Genomic DNA, 20,691 nt, shown 5'->3' on the forward strand with positions numbered 1-20,691 from the left:
CCTAAAAAATGGGAAAAAAAATAAAGTTATCTATTACAAAATCAATGAACCAACTGATTCAAATAGGCAAACCGGGTCTTGAACCACCCAGGTGAAGCAACATTCGTTTGATCGTATAATAGCTCCTTGTGATCATCTAGTGACGTTGAACGAGAATAAATGATCATTTAGCATAGATCGTGTGCCTATGACTATGCGATGAAGCATGAAGGCCACGAGATCGTGCAGCGCACATCGTGTAACGCATGCCTAAATGATCGTTTAGACGACAACTATGCGGTGAAGCATGATCGTCTAAACGATCATAGAGCATGCGTCAAGTATCGTATACCAAGTGATCGAGTAGCTAGGGACTATGTGATGAAGCATGTTGGCTGACTCATTCGTTTAGTATGCGTGCCAACCATGCGACAAGAATTAAAACCTCAACGTCTACACGATCGAGTAGCCAACGCAACACGATCGAGTAAACACTTTACCCATCAGCCATGCGATTGTTTAGCAAAGACTACACGATCGCATAGCCAAATCTAAACGATCGTTTAGCTTTGGCTACACGACGCGACCAACTCTTGGTCTTCTTCCATGATGAGAACGACATCTTCATGCGCTGAAGCTTCTTCAGGAACGAATCTTACAGACTCAAACACTTTGAATATGGACTCAATAGCAATGTCATTATACCTCAAAACACAAGGGCCCTTTCAAATGAACTTGAAATGTAAAGAAGGCTTTAAATAACAGAGGCAACCATCCCAAAACATCCATCGATTCAAATCCACAACTATATCTAATGTTTAAACGCATTGCAGACTACATAAAACCCACCAATACCGTATATGTAATTCAATGCATCAATGAAATTTCGACTATCAAAACAACCTGACTCTGATACCAATTGAAGGAACTCTTATCAAAGAAACCAGTGAGCGAAAGCGAGATCGTTCCAAACCCCATTGTGACAGAACATACACATTTACAATCAAATAGTAATGATTATGCAAAAACTCTAAATTACAGCATGCTTCAAAAGGAAAAAACTAAGGATCAAGAGAACTTACTCTTGAGGAACTATTCTTCTCATTCCCTCAATCTTACTGCACAATCGTTCACTAACACGAACGTCATGCCTCCGGAATCTCCTCGAATAAGAACAAATCTCACTCGACCCTCGAACAGAAAGCAGACATCCTTGACATCAACTTTAAGAATTTTCATCCCCAATAATGCAATTCATTGGGTAACTTATTTCTAGAAAACTAGGTTACTCTCTTCATTTAGTACTTCGTAAATTACTTTTTAAGTTGGTATACAATATATATCTTTAAACTTTATATTCCAAAAAAAAAAAAAAAAATTGAACTTTAGATGTGCATTGTATAATGGATTTTTAAACTTTCAAATTTTGTGCCTATTAAGTTTATGATGTTTAAGAGTGTATAATAAATCTAATCACTGAGGTCTTGTTTAATTTATTTTATTTTTAAAAATTACTTTTGTTTTCTCACAATTTCATAGGTATGCTTGATTTTTTAGCCAAATTTTAAAATAAAAGATTTTTTTTTTCAAAGCTTGTCTTAGCTTTAAAAAAAACACTCCTAAAAAGCTTTAAAAAACAAAACAAAAAAACCAACAACCCAAAAACCAAATAGACTTTTAATTTTTCACTCAATAGGCCAATTCTGACATTTTTTATTTAAAAAAAAAATCAGTTATATTTTATATGTCACATATACTAATGAATTTTTAAAAATATTGAATATATAGAAAGTACTTCTTTACGTATTAGACAAAGTTTAAAGGGTCGGTTATGGTGGTATTAATCGGGTCCTCTAAAGGGTCCATTCATGTGGTATCGCAAGGGTGTTTCTTTCAAACTGGTATCTTTTCGGTTTGTGTCGTCTAAATCAAACCTTGTTAAAAATCAGAAAATACAGCACCTGATATACGAAAAAAGATCTAAGTCTAACGATTTCACGTTGCCTCTTTAAGATAATTTTACTCACTCTAGTGTCTGAGTTCTTGAGTAATTGCTTTCCAAGATAAAAAAAGATAGCTAACGAACTATATTTTTTGGAAATAAACCGAATTTCAACGACTTTATAAAAAGGAAGAAGTTTTAATGGGAGAAAAAATGCTTATGAAAAAGTTCTTTTTAAAAGCAATTTGAAGAAGAAATATATTTATAGACTATTCATGATCATTCGAATACCCGTGACTCTTTTTTAAATTGATTATTTTCAATCGGATATATTCATTTATAAAATAAAGCAAGTCATAGCTCATCTTCTGGCTGGTTCAAGTGTCCTATGAACTTCAAATTTTCCTCATTGGGTCGTGTCAAAGTTTATGATTTTTCCTTTATTGTTAGTCCTAAGGTTTGTTAATTTTCTGATTTGGTTCAGGCAAAAAAAAAAAAAAAAAAAAAAAAAAAGAAGATTTTACAATTTCACAATAGTCAACTAAGACTTTATTTTATGATTTATTTCACAAATATGGAATTTGGAATTGACAAGTGGAAGAAGTGTAGTTGGTGAAGTATCAAAAGTATTAAACTTTTGAAGTTTTAGGGCTAGAGGTAGCCAGTGTGGGAGCAACTTGTGAATGATACACTTGTAATTAAATCCTCACTTCCCTCTTCCTTTTAGATATCTTTCTTTCTTTTTTGGCTTACTCATATTTCCATTGCGTGCTGGATAAACTATCAACAGTGTTTCCTCCTTTTTTTTCTTTTTTTGGTCCACACCATTAATGAGTTTAGATAAGAATGGAAGGTGTGTGTGTGTGTTTCGTAATCAAAGGCAATATTTATGTCACGTGTAAAGATCCATAATATGGAGAAAAAAAAAATACATTATTTCTTTATCTGATTTTGATAGAGTATTTATTGTGTAATTAAAGGTTGTTGAAAACTTTTTTCGTTATAGAGTATAGATTTGACTTATCCATTCGAATATAACTTATTAGATAAGACATCGATTACTATTTAAAAAGTCAATGTTTGATCTTCCACCCACATAATCGTTGAATAAAACAAATTGTTGGTTTGAGTTTGTTACGGGTTAAATTAAGTACAAAGACACATATGTCATGATCCACGAAGTTTGATATGCCCTAATACCAAAAAGAGAGGGGGAAGATCCCAAGGCTTTCGTAGCCAAGCTGTGGAGCAGTCCGACCCTGAAAGTGGTCATGAAACATCGAATAGTATTTGGTCATATGATTGATTTCGATGTTACCCCATTAACAAAGATAGTGGTCATGTAAGAACACTAAGGTAGTGTCAAACTACTCAATGGGATAAATAAGAAGATATGTCACTCTATTACAGGTATGTAATATCACATTGCTCAGCTCAACATCAATTATATCTAATAATAACTTAAGCTTTAGAGTGTGTTAGGTTGAGCACTACACTAATGTTGAGGATTCTGTGTTTCAAGTATACATGGAGTCTAAGACATCTGCTACTAGAATCACGCATCTAAGATAGGGATTAATTTTATTTCTACCATTAATTAGTATAGATTATTGGTAAACAAACTTTTAAGGTCCTAGTATCGAATTAAATCTCCATCCTTACATATGATTGTGATGTATTATTCTAAAAGAACAAACAATTTCTTGTTTCGATACTGGGATATTGTTAGGAATAACTCTAAAATATTTCTATCTTTTAGAACTAAGCATTCTTTTAGAATATTCGTTGAAATGATTTTTCTTGATCCATCTGAACCGAGATCGATCACTGAGATTTGCATTAAAAAATAACTTTTTTATCTTATGGATTGTTTTGGGTTGAAATCTCATGCATGATTAACATCGAGATTCTACAAAAAATTTCAAATATTAAGTAAATCTTTCAAATCGTATGCCAAATCTTATATTTTCTTAAAATTTCTCGAATTTGATTATCTTTACCAATCTTATTTAATTTTTCAAATCTCTCGGAAGAATCGATATGTTGAAAATGTTTTTTTTTTATCTAAATCTCGATAGTCGGTCTCGACTGTGTACCAATAAAACTATTTTAACAAAATTTCTAAAATAGTGCTACTTCTAAAATATAGAAACATTTATAGGTTATTTCTGGCAATTTTACTTCAAATACTCATATGATACAGGTAATATATGTATATATATTTTGTCAAGTGGATAGGACATCTACTTTTTGCCTTGAGATGTGAGATTCATCCTCACCCTGATTAGGGGTTTAAAAAAATCAGATGATTTGAAAAACCCGATCAACCCAATCTAATCTGTGTGGTTTGGGTTGGGTTCAAATAAATGAAAATTTTATGGATTGGGCTGGTTTATGGGTTCACCTAATATAACTCAAACCAACCCGAACTAACTCAAATTTATTATTAACTTTAAAATGTTTTTTTATTACTTATAATACATATTTATACATATATTAATTTTAATTTTATTTAATTCCAATATTTTTTTAATAATTTATTATTCAACAACTCTTAAAAGTAGTGTCTTTGCACTTTTTTCACTATATAAATTGAAATTGAGTTGTTAATCTTAATTCAGTATATGAAAATAATCAAATTAAATTTTTATATATTTATGTTTTGCTTCTTTTTAAAACAAAATTTTAAGTAAATGACCTGATTAACCCGAACCAACCCAACCCAAATATTTTAGGATTGGGTTCATAAAGGTTATTTGAATTAAAGAAGTTTATAATCCAGACAATTGAATTAGGTCTACCTTAACCATGGTTGTACTAACAATGAAAAGTACCCGTATGCCATCAAGATTCTAGCGACATTATGCACTTCGTACATGAGAGTTATTTTTGTAAAAATCACTGATAAAACCCAAACAATAAGCCCACTAGATTACTATAGGCTGGTTCTAATAAAGGCCCACAATTTCCTTATTGGGCCTCATCGCAGCCCAAAATTTGCCAGCATTCGATCATTGCGGGAACAGCTATGAACAGAAAGCCGATCTGTGGCAGCACGCCGGTATCTTTGAACGCATTGCTTCGGATTGGCAGATTGTGATTAATAAGAGAAATCGGCGAATCGAATTTAAGAGGATACCATCAATTTTAATTTTGAGAGATTCCTTGAATTTCTCGGACTTTGGATTTCTGTATAGAGTCAATAGGGAGGTCAATTGGAGAGCGAGAGAGCAGAAATGGAGGTGGAATTGAAAGATATATGGAACGATCTCGAATCCCTGAAGCAGTTGCTGACCGATCCGTCTCTTCGAGCCCCAGTTGATAAGGTATTTCTGATTTATGTTCTTGCGTCATATCTTTTGATCCTTCAATTCGGAATTAACTTCCTGAACAATTATGTGTATGTGCTGGCTGGCCTGTTATTATTTTTATTTTTAACTGAATTATTTGATTGTAGAATTTTTTCTCTATGTGGTTGATCCTGTTTTACTTGATGTGTTGTTGTAAACTACATATTGGATTACATTCTCATTGTAATGAAAATGTGTCTCTCCTTTTAATTTAGTCGTAGATCCTGCATGTATGGTTTGCTTCTTTCTGGCCTTGAGATGTTTAACAAAGTGGAAGATTCCTTTTGCATGAATTATTCTAGTGAATATTTCACGATGGGGAATTGAGAACATTCGTATTTATAATGTAAAAGATATTACGGTAGTGAGAAGATAGTTGTGCAATTGTGTTGAGTGTTTGATTATTCACTTGAGAAAATTTTAACCCTGAATGAAATTCCTCTCCGGCTATGACCAATCCAGCTTCAATTGCATTTAGAGCGTCTCACAAATATTTCAAAATCAGTACCTGTACGGCGATCAAAAGTTAAGGTATTTGTTCTATGCCCGTCATCTTTTGGTTTCTTGCTTTTATATTGGTAACATATTCATCAATGAAATGGTGGCAGGACATGAGTGCTGAGGTGGTAGATAGCAACCCTTACAGTAGGCTTATGGCTCTTCAGCGGATGGGCATTGTAGAAAACTATGAAAGAATACGGGAGTTTTCAGTTGCCATAGTTGTCTGTACTTATCTCCTCTTTCTATATCTGTTTTACTGCTGAGTTTTCTTTAGAGTTTCAATTTTACAAGTTGACATCCATGGTTATGTATCTTCCATAATATAATTTGTGAAATATGTTTTCACTGTGGAAAGATCGAAAAAAAACAAGTTCTAATTTAAAGAGCCATAATTGAAACAACTAGCTGCTTTATATGTTATTCATGTTTCAGACATTTTGTTGTTCAATGTTTTATGATGAATTGTTATGTTAAGAAGTTCTTTACCCACAGGGAATTGGAGGTGTTGGAAGCGTTGCAGCTGAGATGTTGACAAGGTGTGGAATAGGTCGCTTGTTGTTGTATGATTATGATAAAGTGGAGTTAGCTAACATGAATAGACTCTTCTTTCGTCCAGAGCAGGTGATCACTTCAGTTCTTCACTCTCCTTTTTAACCAGGGGATCTTGTGTGATTTAGGAATTGGATATGCTTCTCTTAGTTTTGATCTCTTCCAGCCTTTAGTTGTATATGTCTGTAGATTTACATTTTCATCTTGCTCCACTCTTCAGCGTTCTGGAATGTCTTTTAGTTCTATGTTTTTACCCATAGGGCACAGTTAAATGTAATCTGGCTAGTTTGTTGACTAGTTTGCCTTTCCCATTATGTTTGCAGGTTGGTATGACGAAAACTGATGCTGCAGTACAGACTCTAGCAGATATAAACCCCGATGTCATACTTGAGGTTAGTCTTTCTTTTATACTACTGCTCTATTACTTGCACCTTCATTGATGAGGAATAACCCACAGATGACTAGTAATAGTTTGTGCATACGAACCAATTTTCTATGTACTTGACACAAAATGAATGGCACTTCTATGTTTCTTTTCCTTCTGTTATGCATAGTTATTTTAATATTCATGCTCTCACAAAGAATAGTTCTAAAAAAGGATACAGCTTTGGAACATTTAAATTACTCTTCACGTCCACTTTGATTCACAACATTTAAATTATTGTAGAGTATCTTGCCCATTTTGTTTGTTTACAGAGCTATACGCTGAACATCACAACTGTGCAAGGTTTTGAAACTTTTATGTCAAGTTTGAGAAACAAATCATTCTCCCCAACTAAAGAAGACAGTGGTGTGGATCTTGTCCTAAGTTGTGTTGATAACTATGAAGCAAGGATGGCTGTTAATCAGGCAAGTTTCTCCAGTATCTACATATATATGAATAAATAAGACTGTACGTTTTTGTAATTTGACGTTGATATTTAAAATTTGGTATTGCAGGCTTGCAATGAGCTAAATCAGACATGGATGGAATCCGGTAAACAAGAAATATTCTTATTTTTATCATTTGCTTAGGAATAAATTTTTATACATGGTCCTCCCTTTGTATTTAGAAAGATTTCAACAAACTTAGCTTTTCATCCTTGAGAAAAAGAAGATGGATTTCAAAAAAGTTAGCTTTTTAGACTGCCCAATTATGGACAGATGGCTCATGCAAGTAGTATAGTTCTATTTTCACCAACTGACTACATAACACCGTGGATATTACTACTGGAAAAGGGCAGAGAAGCATCTCACCGTGGATATGTGTTTTGAGCTACATTTTAACCGGAAAAGTGGAGCTTGTGGTGATGCCTGATACTATGGGCTCATGATAATTCCAAACCCTTGTTAAAACTTAAAATAACCCACTCTCAAGGAGTAGTCCTACTTCTGTTTTTTTAATTTAATTAAAAAATATATTATAAAAGTGATAAATGTGAACTAACTTGAACAGCTACCGCCATTTTTATTTTACAAGCCTAGTAGATATTTTAGAAGCATATGTTATGCTAGCTTCACAGAATCATATTTCAAATCCAAATAGGGTATACTGGCAACCATTCTTAGATTCACTCATCCTTTTTTTTTTTTTTTTTGATACACGAGTGTTTGCGCAGCTTACGTGCATTTCGATTAATCTCATGGGACAACCCGTCTGATCCTACAATATTTGGATGTCAAAGAAACTCGTAGGATATTAAATTCTAGGTAGGTGGCCACCATGGATTGACCTCATCCCCTCTTAGCCCTTTATCAAACTCAATATCCTTTATTAACCACTAAGCCAACCCACGATGACTTAGATTCACTCATCTTTATATAATCATATTTTATATGAAAACAAAGATATGTAAAAAGAATGTTATAAATTATACATATATTTAGTCTGTAAACTTTAAATTTTGTGTTTAATAGGTTCTCGACATGGTCAATTTTAAAATTCATTATATTATTAGACATAAAATTGAATTTTGTGTTTAATAGGACCTTGACCTTTCATTCTTTTTTTTATTTCATTTTTTTTTCCGAGGCATTTGACCTTTCAATTTTGAGCCAAATATGTCTCGTGAATTTTGAAAGTTTAGAGATCTAATTGACACTTAAAGTTCATAAATATTTTAGGGGAAAAATTAAGTTAGGAACCTATTACATAATTTTAAAGGTTTAGAGTCTTATTAAACATGATACTGAAAGCTCAAAGACAAAACTTATAATTTAACCTAAAAGGAAATAATTAATTACTTTTCGTGTATATCACTAAGAATTTTCAAGTTGGAGATTTTTTCAGGTGCTTCTTACATTGTACACCTATATCACTGAGTTTTTGTGAATTGGAGATTTGTTCAGGTGTTTCAGAGGATGCGGTTTCTGGTCATATTCAGTTGCTTATTCCCGGTGAAACTGCCTGTTTTGCTTGTGCACCTCCTCTGGTATTCCTTCTCTCTAATCAAGATCATGTATCAAGATCGTGAATGTTTGGAGATTTCTCAATGTTAGTATAGATGTGTTGATATGTATATTAACTACAATAGCTATGTTTCTGTTGTTTCTTAACTACAATAACTTAATTTATGTGGTTCACTTGATGGAGTTTTGTTTGATTTGTTTGTTGTTTCTTTTGGGTATCCTTTCTTGTGCTCTCTTTTTAATATCATTTCTTATTTATGGAAGCGTTTATTTATTTGTTTTCTTTGTTCAGGTTGTAGCATCTGGCATAGATGAACGGACACTCAAACGAGAAGGGGTGTGTGCAGCATCTTTACCTACAACAATGGTATGGATTTTTCCCATCTCTTGTATAAACGTTTCTCCTTTAATCAAACACATAATTCCTAGGTTTTCTTCAAATAAATTATTTTCTAAAACCATCAATTAACTTGTTTACATATTTAGCATTTAATGAGTAACAAAGAGTAAATGCACAATAATTATTAGTTTGAAATTTATTTAAGATCGAATCGGAAGTTAGCTAGGTGATAGGTCTTTAGATCGTGCCTATATGTTGTATGCTTGCATCAGTAGGTGTCCATATTTGTATAGATGCAAAACAAAACAGAATTGCTATTACTTATAATAGATAATTTATTTTCATAGTATCCTTCTCTTTGGTACAAGTGCCGTTGCTAACTTGCATACAGAACTAGGGGTGCTATACTAGATTCTTGAGAAAACCATAAACCTTTTCGTTATGGCATTTTCATTTCCATGTCTAGATTGCCTACTCAAATTGCCTTTTCTACTTTTAATATACAGGGTATATTTTAGGAATTGTATTTGTTATTTAGACACTCCCATCCTCGGTGAATCAGCTGTGAGCATAACTTTCAAACAATTTTTCATGTTCTTCAGCATCATTCTAAAATTTCTTTCAGCAAAAGTTCAATTAATTAGTAGATGAAAAGATTTCTTTTTTTTTTTTTTTTTTTGAGAAAGAACTCGATTATTGTTTTGTTCTTCCAAAATTATCAACAAGTATATAAGAATATGACTACAATACCACTCTTATTAGCACTTCAAAACCCGTTTAAAAATGATAGGCTAGCCGTCTCTAGAGTTAAGTTTTTGATTTTCATGATTTGAAAGCCTTTTTCCATGGCATAATTCAAAGTTGGCTGCACTAATTAATGTTTCATATTCACATCTATGATTTCGTTTTTTGTTATATTTTTCTGATTCTAGTAAGTGTAATTTTAAATGGTTTTCAGGGAGTTGTTGCAGGCCTATTGGTGCAAAACACCCTCAAGTTCCTGCTAAAGTTTGGGCATGTTTCTCCATACTTGGTGAGTATAAATTGCTCCACTAATCTTTATTCATTCAAAAAGTTGTGATTATGAAGACAAACACCATATTAATAGGCCTTGCCAATCAACCAAATACGAACCAACCATTTAATCAACTAAAACAAGCTACTTAACCATCCTAAAACTAATTAGCATAAGCCAACTAATTCAACAAAATAGAAAAACTCAAACAGTTATTCTTAAGAAAAATTGATTGTTCCCTCTCTATCATCAATTTCGTATCTCAAAAAAGAGCTTGTGTTAGAGTTTCAGATTTAGCTGCAAAAAATATCTAAAACAGTCGAGGAACCTTCTAAACAGAATTACTTATGATTGGGGTATCACTTAAAACTCCAAATTAATAATTGTATAAAATCAAAATCCCAAACTTTTAGAAGTGAATCAATTTAGACCATTTGATAGAGACTTAAAGTTCCATTTTAAAACCTTTAATGCATAATTGTCACACATGTATAAGACTTCTGTAAATGTTGGAATTAACTTAATATTAGAGAGATGTTGGAATCAAATGGATAGTACTGGTTTTCATCTTTTCGTCTTCCTTGGTTTTTATCTTTTCATCTTCCTTTATAACTCTACTTATGTGGGAAGAATTACATGATAATTGTTCTTACATTTTGTGTGAAAATTACTTTTGTTCAAATGACTCTGAGTTGATTTTAGATGCAATCGAGTGAAAATAGCAATATATCACTAATGAAGGGTTTAAATTGATTCACTTATGAATGTTAAGGATTTAAATTGATACAATTATTAATTTGAAGTTTTAATTGGTACAACCTCCAAAGTAGTTTTTAGGGATATGAATTAATTTTTTCCCCCCAAAATAAATCTAGTATTTTCGTGCTTGGTTTGGCTCTCTTTTCTTTTTTTTTTTTTTGGTTACTGATTTTATTCATGGCAGGGATATAATTCCTTAAAAGACTACTTTCCGACCATGGAAATGAGGCCCAACCCTCAGTGTTCAAATGCGGCTTGTCTGGAAAGACAGGTAACTATAACCGTTGGATAAGTCAGTTAATCTCACGGTTCCTAAATTCTTATTGATTATGAATAATATCTGTGGTGCAGAAGGAATACATTATTGCAAAGCCTGCACGAGATGCTGCAGCTAAGGCAAAGATGGAAGCAGAAGCATCGACGGTTGAAGAAATTCCGCTGCATGCTGATAATGAATGGAACATAAGGTGCGGTAGCATAATTCATCAAAAATTGATCCAAAGTTTTTACGGATCATAGACACTGATATTCGAGATATTACCTTTAGCCAGAGTGTCTATGATGATTTCACCTTTGGTGTCTTAATTTCTTTACCGTTGATTTTTCAGTGTTGTTGATGATGTTGAGATTGAAATCGTGGGAGCAGCCAGTTCAGGTGATCTCTTATCCATCTATTTTAATTTCGGGATTTTCATTCTCGTTCTCTTTGGCCTCCCTCGTAGACCATGCAGCTGCTCCAGCAAGTTCTTCATTTTCATTTGTTCTATGTCCACCATAATAATTGCTAATATTAAAGTCAAATTTGTGATGTTTTATGCCGGTAAATAGATTGGGACAACCTTTTTTAAAACGGAATTCAGTAAATATCAGATATCATCTTTGTTTCGCTGGTTATACGATTTGATATTGACCTTGAAGTTACTTTCAACTTTCAACAAGTGGAAATAGAGTTCATTTGTCGATTATTATTTCATAGCAGGATTCTGGTTCTTTTGTTGTGAAAATTCGACATTTCCATTTGTTCTGCATCTCAGAAGTATATCATTCTTTCATTTAATATTCAACATTGATTTGTTTTTCTTCGCAGATGCCCTTCCAGAAGGTCTTGTTCGCGAGCTTCCAAATGCAGATGAATCGCAGCATCCGCCTCCCGCAGAACCCGCAGCCCCTTCTTTAGATGATCTTGAAGATCTGAAGAGGCAACTTGAGGCCCTTAATTCTTGATCTCCAAATGTTAGTCAGCTCTCGCTCTCCTTTGGATATCACCATTTTGCTCTTCTTTGCAAATTGAATATGTTCATCCAGTTTGAGTTTTTGGGATACAATAGCACTCTAGGGGGTTCAACAGCCAACACCCTAAAAGAGGGAAAAACTACAGCAAAGGGTTACTGAATACTGACTGCTAACATTGTCACGCCAAAACATTTGGAGTTTGGACTACATTTTTGTTTGTCTTAAATTATGCAATTAACTTTGTAACATCGGTAGTTTGCCATTCATTTCAGTGCTAATGCTTCGAGAGTCGGTTTTCTTTTGACAGTTATTACTATTCTTCAAATTCGGAGGTTTTCTGATAGAACTCCAAATATATTGAATATAAATGTAACAAAACTATAAGATAAACTAAAATAATTCAAGATATTTGGACCCTCCTAATCCACTAAAATCATTCTCAAGCCTTGATCCATTCTCCAAAAACTATTCTCCCTAACAAACTATTTAAATGATTACTAATAGACTCTTAATATGCCTCTAATATCATTCCTATCATTTACCTAAATCATTTGGATTGTAGATATTATTTCATAGGTATGGATATTAAATGTCCAACATTTGAATGTCTGAGTTTTAAATGTCTAGGATAATTAATGTATGTGTTTTGATTTACAGAATAATTAAGGTCTAAAAATTAAATATGATTATGTTTGATTTACCAATTTTGTATATAGAAATTAAAATTAAATAATTATCTAATCAAATGTAAGAGAACAAGGTAGTCATAATTAAATTTAATTACTTAATATATTATTATATCACTTAATCATTTAATCACTTAAAATATCAATAAATGAATATTTTTAATTAAAGATTATTTAAATTTTGAAATTTATTAAACCTAAATAATATTTTTGTATTTAATAATTAATTGATATCAATATATTAATTAATCAAATTTTATTATCTCCCAAGTATTGAAATCAAGTATGGAAGATACTTAAAACCCCATGACAGATGGGTTTTAAAGTAAATAAACACATATATTAAATATCTGTCTGAAATCGCATAACAATATTTATGAAATAAATCGGCGTAAGAGAATTTAAGTGAAAGTTGAGTTTAAAAGGAGAATAAAATTAAAATGTCGTTTAGTCCTTCAAGTTAAAGGTATAATGAAAATATATTTTCAAATTTTCATAAAGAGAATGTTAATGTACCAATTTTTTTAAATAAAAAAAAATGCCTAGATTTAAGATCTATTAAATACTAATTTTAAATTTGGACATGAAATTATAAATATTAAAATAATTAATCCAGACCAAAATGAAATTTTAACCTAAAATTTTGAATTTTGTTGAAGATTGTTCTAGTACCCTTCCATTGCTTGTGTTCATGTGTCACCAAGTTACGCGAGCTGCTCATTGACTTGAATATAAACCATGCACGACTTTGAGGATGTTGGTAACATTGGTAATAGGTGAGCCTCACCCTTGTTAAATTAATACCAATAGCAAAGCTCAAATACTTTACAATCACCAACGCTATACCACATATTATCAAATTGGATAATGATGTTATTCTTCATTTTCAAACATATTCTACGTTTGTTCCCTCCTGCATTTAACTGTAATAAAATAGAAACTGAGTACTATATTTTTGGCTGCTCCTATCCCGTAGAGGCATTTTTACTGGTCCCGTACAGGTCAACATATGGAATCAAATCGATTAAACATTTCGAGCATCCAATTCCAATGTTGAACAAGAACGTGGAATGGAATTCAGACGCAAGAAAGAATACTTTTCACGTACGAGGATCCTCGAACTTAATCAGAATCTGATTTGAAAGAGGTTGATGTTTTCTCACCTGCAATTGCAATTTGAATGGACACATCAGTTACTTAACAAAGTACATAACTTCCAAGTTATCTATGTCTGTAATTTTCCATTCTGTACACAAATTTGCTCTTCTAGCGTACAAAAAAAGATTCTACAGCCAAACATTTTATATTTTTACTTCACCGTCTAAAGAGGAAAACATGGTGTTTGTGTGGCCTTTTACATAATCAGTCGCACTTTCAAGCCGAAGTTGACATTTTGATTGTCAGATATTGAAGTTGAAGAACTTCTTCAACTTCAAGAAAGAAGTTGTGATAAATAAAGGAGTTGGTCTAAGAGGTTTAATATAATTATAAGTTCCTTCTTACTTCTTCACTCAGATATATCTAAATCCTCGATGCAATGTTATAAGGTTTGAAGCTGAGAACAATAGAGGGTAACAAAAAGAGTTGGTCTAAAAGGTCTAATGAAATTATAAATTCCTTGATGCAATGTCATAAGATTTGAAGTTGAGAACAATGGAGGGTAACATAAATAGTTGGTCTAAAAGGTCTAATGAAATTATAAATTCCTTGTTACTTGTTCACCCAGATATATCTAAATCCTTGATGCATTGTTGTAAGATTTGAAGTTGAGAACGGAGGGTAATAGAGAGAGTTGGTCTAAGAAGTCTAATGAAATTATAGATTCCTCGTTACTTCTTCACTCAGATATAGCTAAATCCTTGATGCAATGTTACAAGATTTGAAGTTCAGAACAACGGAGAGTAACAGGGAGAGTTGGTCTAAAAGGTATAGTGAAGTTATAAGTTCTTTGCTATTTTTTCACCCAGATACAATTAAATCCTTGATGCAATGTTATAAGATTTGAAGTTGAGAACAAGTGAGGATAAGATAGAGACTTACTTTTACACCAGCCATAGATAGCAATTTGTGAGAAGCAACATATGCAATAATTAAATCCTTGATGCAATGTTATAAGATTTGAAGTTGAGAACAAGTGAAGGTAAGATAGAGACTTACTTTTACACCAGCCATTGATAGCAATTTGTGAGAAGCAACATATGCAACATTTGAATTGTTTATCCTCTTCTCAACAAAGTAAATGACCTCAGAGACGCCAGACTGCAACAAAGTCCACAAGTTAGTTCTTTGAAGTAGTTGAGAAAAACATACAATAGTCGATATCAGGGGTCAAATAGTGTTATTTGTGGAGTAAATAGCATTTTCCAGGAAAACCCCTATATTTATATGGCATTGTTTTTTAGTGAAAATATCGGTCTTTCATCTTCAAACTCTAATCTAATCGCTTATACAGACAAAAATAAAAATGATTACCAGACCTGAATGATTATTTTTGCACATTCATTGCAAGGAAACATGGTCACATAAAGCCTCTGCAAAGATTACAAAGAGACCGTGTACCGATTAGCAGAATTCAAATATCGATAGAATGTCGGTGTGGCTCTGTGAACCCTTGCATTCTTAAGCAGACGAGAATTTTCAAAGAGATGCAGGAAGGTGAAAACAACATACCTGTCCACTGGCCGAAGCATGATTTGTGTTTAGGATGGCGTTGACTTCAGCATGACAGACATAACTATAAAAGGATTAAAAAGACAAGAAGAACTAGGTTGGGGGATTGAAAAATGAATCATGAGAAAGAAAGTAGAATTATTTTAGCAGAAGGATCTATAATGATGAAGAATCAGCACATATAGCAAATCAAATGAACTTAAAAGGAAATGAAAATTTCACAACTCTAGTAGACGGAAATTTTTTGAATAAAAAAGCTTACATATTCGTAAACTTACGGATACTTTGTCTCCAAAGGATTGTTGGTTTTTGATTTCTGAACATAAGAAGAAAAAAATTACCGAGATGCTTGTTAATAAGTTGAGAACTCAGTTTTCCACATTAGAAACTAACCTTTGCCCAAGGAAGCTGGTCATCAGAGCATCCTCTTGGAAACCCATTATATCCTATGCCTATCACAGATGAATAAAAGAAGAATTCAGAAGTTCGATTTTCTTAACTGTATCAATTCAGTGTGACAGGCTAATTTAACATTGCTAATAGACCATGGCAGAATTTCAGACTTCAATTTTAGATCACCTTATTGCAACACAAATATAGTAATGAAGAGAACAGTTTCTGAATCATCAGGCATTACATACTCAATTGATGCGCATTACCTAGAAATTGATCTCATTGTATGCAGAAAAACAATTAAAGCGTGTACTATTTTTTTTTAGTGCAACAAAAGTGAGGCATGGAGATTTGAACCTCCAACCTTAAGAAGAAGAGTACATGTTGATGACAACTAAGCTATTATTGAAACATTTGTTGAAGCTTATAATTACGAACATCGGCTATTACTAGCCACCGTTTCTTGTTAGAAACATTGTCTCACATCACACAGCCAAGTAACCAACAATGCCATTTACAGACCTTGAAGCAAACTTACCAAGAATTACACCATTTTGACTAACCAGGCAAGCACCAACCTGCACCATTGACCATAAATCCAAACATTAAACAACATGACTAAATAAATAGGGGGACGCAAGTGTTGATTGAGCAACAAATCCTCAGAACATCCAAGCTTATACAAAAACTAATAGCACATACACTTAAAAAAAGAAATCTAGATCTGGAAATAATTGGTGCGATCGTTTTTCTCTTTTATGAATACAAAACAATAACAACTGAAACGAATACAGAAATTCAATAAGGACATGATAGTCACCTGCCGATTGGGATCCTTCGATCTTTCAGCCGACAGAAATGCAATAGCCATGAAATAGTCATCCCAAGACAGAAATCTGCAAATAATTTACAAAATTTAAAACAGGGTAACTTCCTCGAAATTAAAAGACATGGTGAAAATCAAAATAGAAGAACTACAAAAATGCCTACGAGGTATGAGTAGAAAACAAATAAAATCCTGAAGACCCTAAGCCCTAACAACATTAGTGCCAGTAAGATTAATGGTCGATGCAAAATCAGAGATCTACATGAACATGAAAGCAGACACGTGATAAAGTTACTAACCCTTTTCGTTTGGAAGGATCAAAAGGACACTGTGAGGGTCCGTTGTTCAAGAGAGCGCCATTTCTGGACAGATCACACTGAGGACGGTGCTTTTTAGGATTGAAGAAGAAGCGACAAGCAAGAGCTGAAGTGAAGGCACCCAGTACAGCAGCTGTGGAGACGAGGGCAAGATCGCGGGAGTTCATGGTCCGAAAAGGCAGCATCCAAAACTGGGTTTCCGGCAACTCAACGCGACGGCTATTATTTCTGCTCTGAGCTTCGTTCCCAAAAATAAGCGGGAAATTTAGGAGGAAAAAAAAGGTCATTTTGCGCGCGCAGTTATTGCCTGTAGTTTTATAATATGAAATGAAGTCTTTTATCAAGTTGTGGAGATGGCCGAGTTGGTCTAAGGCGCCAGATTAAGGTTCTGGTCCGAAAGGGCGTGGGTTCAAATCCCACTCTCCACATTTAATGTTTTATTATTTTATTCCTTTTTAAAAAATATATATATATCTCTAAATTGGGCCACTCTCCACCGCAGATTTTCCTTGTTCTTTATTAAAATTAGTAATGCACTACCGATTTTCCGATTTAAAAAAAAAAATGCATGGTTTAAACTGAAAGTTTATTATGATTTTCTCTTTTTATACGAAAATGTATGGTTCTTATTGATACAATTCGTTTGTCTTCAATTATTAATTGTTCTAATTCAAAAAAGTCTTCGATTATTTACCTCTAAAAAAAGTCTTTAATTATTCAGTTGATAGATATTAGGGATTCAGATTGATTTTATTCAAGTAGCAAGTCAAGTATCTAAACTTTTAAATCTACATTTGTTTAGTCTCTAAACTTAAATAAAATGTAAATGGATAGGTGAACTTTTTAGATTTGCGTCTATCTAATATTTCAACTTTAAAAATGTTTAATTAGGATCGTATATTTAATTTTATATCTAATAAATCTCTAAGTTCTAAATTTTGTGTGTAATAGATTATTGATGTCACACTCCTTCCAAGGCTACCCTCTTAACCTGGAAAGAAATGTGAAGATAACAGATGTCAATCCTCTTATGACACCTATAGTCCAACTGAGACACATAACTTGTTTCCTTGCTCCTGTACCACCTAATAGAGAAGTATAAATATTTGCATTGTTCATGCATTCCATCTCAAACCCTTAAAGTAACAAGAATTTTTCATATAAAAAGGGGCTAACATATCACCAACTTATATGCATATTTACAACCAGAGTTAAGCTAGGCTTAGTACTTCGACCACTATCGAGGAAGGGAAAACATTTGAAAAAGTGAGTTGGGATGCCTAATGAATGACGATTTAAAAAATAATGTTCAATAACATAAATAAGCTGAAGAAATTAGAAAGTAACTTATGAATGGAAATGCTTTCATGAATTCAGGGTTATAGCTTGTTTTACTTAAACTTATAAACTTTAAAACATTAAAACATTTATAGAGTCATTGAGAAACCATGAAACATACCATATCTTTTGCAAATCAAATAAAACAGTCATACTTAACTTTGTATCCTTATGCCTTAGTTGAGGTAGAGCCCTTTTGCTCATACTTCCAACGTCAATAGCCTTAGTTGCGATAGTACATCACCATCAGCGTCGATAATACTTATACGTGCACGTAGATATGCCCCAAAGACTAATAGCACCCTAACACATGGCCCAAAGCTTATATGTATGTTAAAGTGTGTCCAAAGACCATAAGCTTAGTGTACCCCTGGATACCTTCATCTCCTTCAATATCAGGGTCCAGAATACCTTCATCTCCTTCAGTATCGGAAATTCATAACTAGGGTACTGAAATCATACTTTTTTAAATGAAACATTCATCGTACTTAAACTCATTGAGCATTCCTTAGAAAACACAATATTAAAGATAAGTAACATGGTATTAAATCTCATGAACACATTGGAAATGTTTTGTATCATTGAAATCATACTTAAAACAATCGTATAGAAAGACAGCATATGACCTTTTTTGTAAGAAATTCATGCCTTGAAACATTGGAGCTCATAGCTTATTAGAAACAAGAAAGAAAAGTCATGCTTTAACATCCTTGGGAAACTTTGTTGCATGCTAGATAAATCATTCATTCAACATAAATCATGGTTGGCTTAACTAGGCTTTGAAATCATTTAAGGTAAAGCATTCATAAAACATAGGCATAAAAAGCACATTATGAATAACATTTATAAAACTTTGTCACTCATTGTTACTAGTCAGCTCCAAAGGGTTATAAGCCCTTCCAATCTCTGTTTGGCCTATAACATAAATGAATAACCCTTGGTCAATGATACTTGCTCACCTTTGAGCTTAAATAACTCTAATTAACTTAGCCTTTTAGGTCCTTTTTCCTTTATCTGAAGTTAAATCTTATATTCTTTCTAGACTCCACACTTATGCCTTCTTATAGCTTAATATGCATAATACTTCTTAATGGACTCGACAATGCCTTACCAATACTAAAATTCCAAGACTAGGCCAATACCAAGCTTACGACAACCTAGGCACACCAATGCGTCGGATGGCGTAGGGCGCACACACACTAACCTTGGGTGTGGGAGCTAGGACACACACTGGCCTTCATGAGCACACACAAGGCAGTCGGGTGGCCCCTCGTGGGCGGCAATCATGTGCACAGGCACTCGGGTGAGTGGCATGCTCGACAGTAACACGTGCATGCTGGACGTCAGGGGGCGTGCACAGACTAGGCGACGGGCTAATGTTTGGTTGGGCGATGACTGTGGTTGCTCACTAATGGGCGTTGGGCGAGCGATGAGCGCGTGCGAGAGGTACCCCATCAATAGCCCTAGTCGTTTGCCTGCTCCCTCAATCCTCGGTCAGCTGCCTGCTTCTTCAACCTATATAGCTACCTGCTTATCCAATACCAAATTCCATATTCAACTTCATTCTATGAACTTTTTACATGTCCTTTAAACTATCTTACCTCAAAATTGGAGCTTTTAATTTTTCTCAGAGAGCTTAAAATCCATCAATCTTCACAACTTGCTTGAGGTAGTCCAAAAATCAGAACAACCTTCAATTTCTTCAAGATTTCACCATCAAGCCATGAGAATTTCTTCACAACAACCCTAGATCGTCTTATTTACTGGTCAAGCTTCAGTTTGGCTGCAAAATCTCTTATTTGGCACGAGAAATTTGGCAAAATCGATTTCCTCTTTCCAGCCTCTATTTAAACTTACTTTTGCATGGCTACTTCACTTAATTAAGTGACAACTCTTGTCTTATGTTTCTAATTATGTCACTTAACCCACTAATTAGGCTTAATAAATTGCTTCTTTTAGCACATCCATAGGCTCTCCTCACTGCCCATACTACTACCTTTTCATCGCCTAAACCTTTCAATCCTATTCTCCCAAGGCTCACCTTCACTTCCTGGCCTAGGCCTTCCTTGCAATCTTCCTTGTCTCTTGGCAAGCCTCTCATGTCTTGACCACCAACATCATCGCCTAAGCTTGCCAACACTAATTTCTATTTTGGCTTTGCCATCGTGGCCTCCTAGGCACCTCCCTTGTGCTACATGTCTTCACACATGGCTTCCTTCTCTTTAAATACTTTAAAATTTCACTAAGTGTTGGAAACTCCTATTTTAACTTGAAAGCTCCTTTCACTTATACTTAGAACATTTTTCAACTAAACTTTAGTTCCTTCTTTTTTAGAACTTAAACACTTAGAATTTTTTTTTTTTTTTTTATTATTTCACTTACTAACTTCTAATTTAATCAAACAA

General features: G+C 33.5%; 2 protein-coding genes and 1 non-coding gene across 3 annotated transcripts; 2 read left to right on the plus strand and 1 right to left on the minus strand.

The window, feature by feature from the left end:
- The first annotated feature begins 4,954 nt into the window (after nucleotides 1–4,954).
- LOC120083622 (ubiquitin-like modifier-activating enzyme 5) lies at nucleotides 4,955–12,456 on the plus strand. The gene is made up of 14 exons (XM_039039456.1): nucleotides 4,955–5,247; nucleotides 5,734–5,802; nucleotides 5,880–5,993; nucleotides 6,265–6,393; nucleotides 6,645–6,713; nucleotides 7,018–7,170; nucleotides 7,261–7,297; nucleotides 8,650–8,732; nucleotides 9,002–9,076; nucleotides 10,008–10,082; nucleotides 11,008–11,094; nucleotides 11,175–11,290; nucleotides 11,432–11,478; nucleotides 11,911–12,456. Exons 1-14 carry the CDS (start codon nucleotides 5,158–5,160, stop codon nucleotides 12,045–12,047), a joined length of 1,281 nt encoding a protein of 426 aa, XP_038895384.1. The 5' UTR covers nucleotides 4,955–5,157; the 3' UTR covers nucleotides 12,048–12,456.
- A 1,041-nt stretch (nucleotides 12,457–13,497) lies between these two features.
- Nucleotides 13,498–17,207, minus strand: LOC120083369 (deoxycytidylate deaminase). Its single transcript, XM_039039101.1, has 9 exons — nucleotides 16,931–17,207; nucleotides 16,626–16,701; nucleotides 16,344–16,383; nucleotides 15,806–15,864; nucleotides 15,691–15,728; nucleotides 15,413–15,476; nucleotides 15,220–15,273; nucleotides 14,900–15,001; nucleotides 13,498–13,905 (listed from the first exon to the last, which is right to left on the minus strand). Exons 1-9 carry the CDS (start codon nucleotides 17,131–17,133, stop codon nucleotides 13,843–13,845), a joined length of 699 nt encoding a protein of 232 aa, XP_038895029.1. The 5' UTR covers nucleotides 17,134–17,207; the 3' UTR covers nucleotides 13,498–13,842.
- An 88-nt stretch (nucleotides 17,208–17,295) lies between these two features.
- On the plus strand, nucleotides 17,296–17,376 carry TRNAL-AAG. The gene has a single exon. It is a non-coding gene; the product is annotated as a tRNA-Leu (tRNA).
- The last annotated feature ends 3,315 nt before the right edge of the window (nucleotides 17,377–20,691 follow it).

This window comes from Benincasa hispida, chromosome 8 (assembly GCF_009727055.1).
Source record: "Benincasa hispida cultivar B227 chromosome 8, ASM972705v1, whole genome shotgun sequence".
Taxonomy (NCBI): Eukaryota; Viridiplantae; Streptophyta; class Magnoliopsida; order Cucurbitales; family Cucurbitaceae; genus Benincasa; species Benincasa hispida.

What these genes read in the sequence shown, in the direction of transcription:
- LOC120083622 (XM_039039456.1), top strand. Translation starts at nt 5,158, where the DNA reads ATGGAGGTGGAATTGAAAGATATATGGAACGATCTCGAATCCCTGAAG. An exon ending in ACCCCGATGTCATACTTGAG is followed by an intron (nt 6,714 to 7,017) that starts GTTAGTCTTTCT and finishes GTTTGTTTACAG; the next exon opens with AGCTATACGCTGAACATCAC. An exon ending in GATAATGAATGGAACATAAG is followed by an intron (nt 11,291 to 11,431) that starts GTGCGGTAGCAT and finishes TTGATTTTTCAG; the next exon opens with TGTTGTTGATGATGTTGAGA.
- LOC120083369 (XM_039039101.1), bottom strand. Translation starts at nt 17,133, where the DNA reads ATGCTGCCTTTTCGGACCATGAACTCCCGCGATCTTGCCCTCGTCTCC. An exon ending in ATGCTTCGGCCAGTGGACAG is followed by an intron (nt 15,274 to 15,412) that starts GTATGTTGTTTT and finishes TAATCTTTGCAG; the next exon opens with AGGCTTTATGTGACCATGTT. An exon ending in GTGCAAAAATAATCATTCAG is followed by an intron (nt 15,002 to 15,219) that starts GTCTGGTAATCA and finishes ACTTTGTTGCAG; the next exon opens with TCTGGCGTCTCTGAGGTCAT.